The sequence below is a fragment of the Xyrauchen texanus genome, chromosome 7 (genome assembly GCF_025860055.1).
Source record: "Xyrauchen texanus isolate HMW12.3.18 chromosome 7, RBS_HiC_50CHRs, whole genome shotgun sequence".
NCBI classification, from domain to species: Eukaryota; Metazoa; Chordata; class Actinopteri; order Cypriniformes; family Catostomidae; genus Xyrauchen; species Xyrauchen texanus.
In genome coordinates, this window is record NC_068282.1 from 26,685,204 (window position 1) to 26,692,090 (window position 6,887).

General features: G+C 37.0%; 1 protein-coding gene across 2 annotated transcripts in view; it reads right to left on the reverse strand.

Annotated features, from left to right (window-relative positions):
• The window catches only part of LOC127646668 (phosphatidylinositol 3,4,5-trisphosphate 5-phosphatase 1-like), a 33,067-nt gene extending 27,160 nt beyond the window's left edge, over positions 1 to 5,907 (reverse strand). For both annotated transcript variants that reach the window (XM_052130467.1, XM_052130466.1), the window contains exons 1-3: positions 5,586 to 5,907; positions 5,040 to 5,103; positions 706 to 841 (exon numbers count right to left, since the gene is read on the reverse strand). In XM_052130467.1, the coding sequence (XP_051986427.1) occupies positions 706 to 841; positions 5,040 to 5,103; positions 5,586 to 5,725 (340 nt within the window). In that variant the 5' untranslated portion in view covers positions 5,726 to 5,907. The remainder of the gene's footprint in view (positions 1 to 705; positions 842 to 5,039; positions 5,104 to 5,585) is intronic.
• Positions 5,908 to 6,887: the final 980 nt, after the last annotated feature.

A 6,887-nucleotide genomic window follows, 5' to 3' on the forward strand; every position in this document is an offset into this window, starting at 1 on the left:
ATTAATTATTTCTCATATACTTTTGTGTGCTGAATTGTGTTGTGAATTTAAAACTTCCACTTATGTTAAAAAACAGTGGTCAATTTATGCCACCCTTAATGCCCAGCAATGCTATTTTCTCAACGGTTTTCCAAAATCCTCCAGTGGCTTCCTAAAAACACTTTCAAGGTTTAGAAAGAATATTTATCATCAATATACATGATTATATAGTTATATAGTTAGGGGCGGCTGTGGCTCAGATGGTAGAGCGGGTTGGCCACTAATCGCAGGGTTGGTGGTTCGAATCCTGGCCCACATGACTCCACATGCTGAAGTGTCCTTGGGCAAGACTCTGAACCCCAAGTTGCTCCCAATGGCAGGCTAGCACCTTGCATGGCAGCTCTGCTGCCATTGGTGTATGAGTGTGTGTGAATGGGTGAATGAGTCACAGTGTAAAGTGCTTTGAATACCGTTAAGGTTAAAAAGGCGCTATATAAGTGCAGACCATTTATAGTTAGCTGCATTTTATTATTTGCATTTAGTATTGTTTTTTCTCTGCTGTCTGCAACCCTACCAGAAAAGACCTGCGGCACATTTTTGGGTCATGACCCGCTAGTCGAGAACCACTGTTCTATGTTACTATGGCAACAACAACCATCAAATTTCTCTCTGGTTAAATGCCTCTGAAACTTTTTTTGTTGGGAGATCTATGGAAGAAGAACTTACCTGGTTCCTCCTCTGGCTCCTCCTCCTTCTGCACAGGATACTGAAGGCGTGTAACCAGACCCATGTTCTCTTTATAATATGCCTCCACAAGGTCTGGCAGTGCAGAGAAGAATCGAATGGGCACACCCTCAGATGCCTAAAAAGCATAATAAAAAGAAGAGGTAACCAAGAAAGATCTTCTGTTCTGATTCCGCAAGACTGCTCAGTCAAATTAAGTTTTATGGAATTTTATGATATGCAGACATGCAAATTTGCAAAACCATGCCCTAACAACCAAGCTTACTCTGCTAAAACTTTACTACCAGTCAGTCTTTTATTTGCCCTTCTTTTGCTTGTCAAAATCCAAACAGTGGCAAATTGCATTTCTTCACATTAAATGGTTTCCTATAAACTATGGAGTCAGTGTCTAGTGTGTAAGCCACTGTTTTCTAAGGACTTTGGTGTAGAAGCTCTTAGTCACCTGATCTGACTGACTGTGAGTTTTGATGCTCAGCAAATATTTTGAACCATTTAAATGCCACATTTGTGATGCATTGAATTAAATGTCAAGCGAGCAATACAAACCATCAACAAATAACTGTTCCTAACAAAACACACAATATCCAATCTAAGCTCCAATTATGTAATATTACCTGTAGCTCAAGAAGCACACATATACAAAACTACTGACAAAGCAAGAAATTTAGAGCCCCCAAATCATAATCGAAATATTATTTGGTGTAAGTTAAAGGACAATGGCAATGCTTTTTAAAATCACGCTCAAAAAAAGTGTTCAACCCAAAATTTCATCCATTTTAGCCCAATCGCAAGATGTCCGACTCACAATAGATGAAATTTTAGCTTCAACACCACCCACGTTCTCTTAACACACTTATCAGCTTGTTTTAAGGTTAGCACAAACTGTGCATTTCAGCTGACTTTATCAACTCTAATTTGATTTGATGACATTATCCTTTTTTTTACTTTCCATTTGAGGCAGGGTGCAAGAGGAACCCAGTTGCTTGCTTAACACCCACGCTGATGGATAAATTAAAAACTGAGGCTGTGCTGCAATTCAGTCTTAAAAGAGGAAGAAGTGTGGTAGAGAGACATTGAAGGGCATTCTACAACTCTACAATTTTTGATTCACCCTGTCCCTTGAGTGCAGGTTCCATCAAAATGTACCAAACACCACCCAGCCATGAGAGAACAATGCAAATTTTAGTTAAATGTCACCCATCTTGCTTATCTATGTGGTGGGTCACATGCACACTTTTATTATTTTGCTTGTCTTGAGTTCAGCAGTCATGTTTCATTTGAATAAAAACACCAATTGGTTTTGCAGCTGCACTGTCACGCGGGTAGTCCAATGCATGCTTTAAAACAGAGGACAGAATTGATGTTTGAGAGACAAGACACCCACACAATGATCTCAGCGAGTCTTTAGCAGCTGAAGAGCCAACTGTCACAAGGTCACACATTCATTAACAAGCACAACATAGTAAACGGTTTGTGGGATGCCAGATGTTCTGTGTAATCAGTCATAGAGCTAGAAAGTGTTTTGTCAAGTGACCAGGACTTTATGACAATAACATTATATTAACAGAAAATAGATTATGCACATCTGTCTCAGCTTGAAGATTTTATTTATTGATAATTATTTTTCTATTGACAATTATTTCGGTGCAACTTGGGTGTCAGTGGTGTTGTAGACTGAGTATTCAAAAGATTAAAATGGATAAATAATACATGTACAGTAGCCATAGTAAAAAAGGACAATTTAAATCATAAAATGCCATGCTAATATCTTAAAGGGATAATTCTTTAAGAAGAAAATTCTCTGATCATTTACTCTCCCTCCTGCCATCCCAGATGTGTACGATTTTCATTTTTCTGCTGAAAACAATGAAGATCTGTATAAGAATATTTCAGCTCTATAGGTCCATACACTGCAAGTGAATGGTGGTCAGAACTTCGAAGGTCCAAAAAGTACATATAAGCAGCATAAAAGTAATCCACACAGCTTCAGTGGTTAAATACATATCTTCAAAAAGTGATATGAAAGGCATGGGTGAGAAATAGATCAATATGTAAATCCTTTTGTACTATAAATCGTCCTCCCTGGCCACAAGTTTGCGATCTGCATAAAGAATGCAAATCACCAAAGAAAATAAAAAAATAAAAACATTTTAAGTAAAAGTGGATCTATATGTAAAAATTGACTTAAATTTGTATCTGTTTTACACCCACACTTATCATATCGCTTTTGAAGACCACTGGAGTCAAATGGTCTACTTTGATGCTGCCTTTATGTGCTTTTTAGACCTTCAGAGTTCTGGCCAACTGTCACTTGCATTGTAAGGACCTACGGAGCTGAGATATTCTTTTAAAAATGTTCTTTGTGTTCAGAAGACAAAAAGTCATACACATCTGGGTAGGCATGAGGGTGAGTAAATGATGAAACAATTTTCATTTTTGGATGAACTATCCCTTTAAAGGAATATTCAAAGTTCAATACAAGTAAAACTGAATCGACAGCATTTGCAGTCATTTTGGTAATATAAATGTTAATTACCACAAAAATTTTCTTTTTTTAGTACATATATATGTAATATCCAATAAGGCACTTTCAATGAAAGTGAATGGGGCTAGTCCATTAACATTAAAAAACACGTTGTTTTAAAAGTATAGTAAGCATCGTAAACATTATTAACATTATACATGTTGATATACATGTTAGTGTCATAAAATTGCTTACTCAACTTATCAATGTAAAGTTATATTCAATATTAATACTTTCCTGATGGCAGAACGCCGGTAAAGTGATTTTATCACACTAAAATCATGTATAACAGAGATTTTATTACAGTATAGACACTTTAACACATATAATGTTTACGTCTTGTGGCTATACATTTGAAACAGTGTGTTGGGTGCAACAGGGCTAAAAGCCCTCCGGGTTAAAAGGCACATTGTCTTTTCTGTCAAAACACTAAACAGCAACAAAAACTACCACAGCACTTTCGTTAACACTATGATCACTATACACTGCAAAATATTTCTGATCCATGAGTTTGATTTTGAGGTGATTTGATCCAATATTTAATATTTTTTTAATTGTTGCAAGTATGTGTTGTTAAAGAGAATCCCTGAAATGATCCCATTCATTTTGAGACAAAATACTTATTTGTCATGTTCAGATTTGTTCAAGCTCATTAAGATTTTTAATAACTGTCTATTAAGTGAAAGGATAGTATTTGGGGTAAAAAGCCCCCTTTAGGCTAAAGGCACACATAAAACACATTGTTTTTCTTAAGTGGGGCAAATAGATTTGTTGTGAAACATTTTCAGAGTTGGCTCACATTGACTGATCCAATCACAATGGAGATTCATTTGTTTATAGAATACTTGAGATGTTATGAAATACCAAACGTGACTGAAATGAACAAAAAATGGTTAACCCTTTTCAAAAGCATTATCTTAATTTGTTTCTCAAAAAAGCATCTTATTTTAGCCCCATTGTACCCTATTTTATTGTTAATGTTTATGGACTGGCCCCATTTACCTACATTGTGTGTGTGCCTTCTATATTCCTGTAACCAGGAGTTTTAAATAAATGAGGGACAAGTTGAAAATATTTTCTACAATAATCAACATTATGCTACAAATGCTGTCTATTGAGCATAATTTGTATTGAACCCAGATTTCTCGTTTAAATTTCTAAATTTAAATGCTCAATTAACCCAAAAAATTAAAGTTACTTTACTTTAAAGTTACTCTCATCCATCTGCATCTCAATTCCATACAATGAATGTGTATGGCAATTGAGGCTTCTGTGAGGAAGTTCTATGATACGAGGATAAGTAAACGATAACATAATTTTCATTTTTGGTTGAAATATCCCTTTAAAATAAACCATGGACAATTTCAAAATGGTGCCACTGCAGTGAGCAACAAACTTTTCAATGATATTACTGCTCAATTGACGTCACAAGCAGAAGTACCCCGAGTCACACTCTCAAAATAGTCCCCAAGCTAGCACGCTCAACACCTGCCTGTGTGAGCGGGAAGCTGAGGGCCAAAGAATACTCGTGTACAGTATTCAAATCAGAGGTCAGTAACCTTGGTCTTCTCGATTTGAGTTTTATGCACTGAAGTAAAAAGAAATGTCTCAGCCAACATTGAAATCAGCAACGGTTTGGAGTAGAAAAACAATAATTATAATTTTTGTAAGCTGAGACTTTCCCTTCTACTGTAGTGCATAAAACTCAAATTGTGTTTCTGGTTCAAAGTGACTCAAAATGTTAGAGCAGGTCACATATGTCAGTTACATACAGGTATGGTGAATTTCTTACCTGCACTGATAACTTTTTCTCTTCATTTGGTAATATTCTGTAGGTATAAACACAGTTCTGGAACCTGCAAAAGAATGAAACAAGGAAACTCAGCTCAGTTTGCAAACAAATAGGTCTCTGTTTTGTATATTGATATAAAAAATGATAAGGTCAGTAAGGAACCACAGAGTTTCTATATGATCAGTAAGGTACAATTGACAATAGGCACCCAAAGTCAGAGGAAGTAAGTTATTTTAAAACTAAAATGAGTTTTAAAAATAAGTATATATTTATAACCCAAATTAGGTTGCATGATCAGAATCACAAAACCGAGTACGTATAATATGCTGCATTTATGATGAACGTGGCTGTCACCTCATGCAAATCCTCCAACGCTTTGTAAATGTTAAACTTCATACTGCTTTTTTTTCCCTCCATCAATACAACAGGGCAACAACTTCAATGCAAACATCCAATCTTTTCATCTTTAAACTAATTTTAGTGAGTAGTGACCGTTTACGCATACTTCCACGTAAGATGTAGCTTTGACAGTTGGGTAATACTCACAGAACACAAAGGGCATAAGCTCCTTGTATGGATTCACTGTCCCGTAGGAGGAAGCTCCCATCCTTGCCTGCTTTTGAGAGGAGGTCCTCTGCTGTAGACCGAGTGATATTGCCATGGTACCATGGCTGGTGGGAGATCATCCTTTCCCAAGACTTTTCCCTGACTCAGTCTGAAGACACCCAGGTTATTTTGGCCCCAGTTGTTTTCAAGAGGTCATAAACATGAGGCCAGCTTCAGACACACCAAGTCAATGTCATTGCGTTGTTAGAATTGATAGCCGTTCCTGCTCTGGGCTTACTGTTTTTCTCTCTTCCTGTTAGAGGGGCGAAAGCTGCAAAAAGGAAGCTGCCACAAACACAAGGGTGAACTTCCTCATTCTGCGCACACAGAGTTTAAAACTCAGAGAGAGGGAGTGTGTGTGTGCCAGAGAGAATGCCGAAGAGCGGGCAGGTGACAGCTGCAACTCTTTTCTCTGCCACAAAAGCGGTGAAAAAGTTGTACTGTAATGTGGTATTTATAAGAACTCTTGCCAGAGAGCTCTTTGATTCCATATCAGTGTTTAACCCTACTAACCAAAACTATGAGGAGGACCAAAGAAAGTGTCTGTATAATGGCCATTACAGCAGTACAAATGTACAGGGTGCAAGGCTCTGTTGAGAGGTAGATTATGGATTTATCTTTTTGAACAAACCACTGGTCTAGAGAGGGTAGTGGCTTCTGGATCACACTTGTCACATCTTAAGTTATGTGTTAGCATTTGGGTGCATGTTCACATGGATGTTAAGAAAAGTTCAATCAACATGATAGGACAGAACATATTCTCGTGTAATGTATGAAAGGTATTCAGTGAGAGTGAATATGTGACAAATGGGTCAAAATTTACACTACAGTGTTTTTAAATGAGCACTGAGTAATAAACATGTAGTCTGACTTGTGTAGTATTTTTATTTTTAGGTAATCTAATCTGATTATTTTTGTATTACCCATTTCATATTTTGATGAAAATAGAGTCATTATTTTAAATGTATTAAAGGTGAATGCTGCGCTCCACATCACTTTTAACATCCACTTGCTAACTCCCCTAAGCACTTCCCCTCGGGGAATCCCCACCACCATTTTGGAAGTCTGTTGCACTACATTTAAAAAAAAAAAAACATTTTATCCCCTTTTCTCCCAATTTGTAATGCCCAATTCTCACTACTTAGTAGGTCCTTGTGGTGGCTTCTGACACAGTCAGTACACGCATCTTATCAAATGGCTCTTTGTGCATGACACCGCGAAGACTCTGCACATGAAGCTACT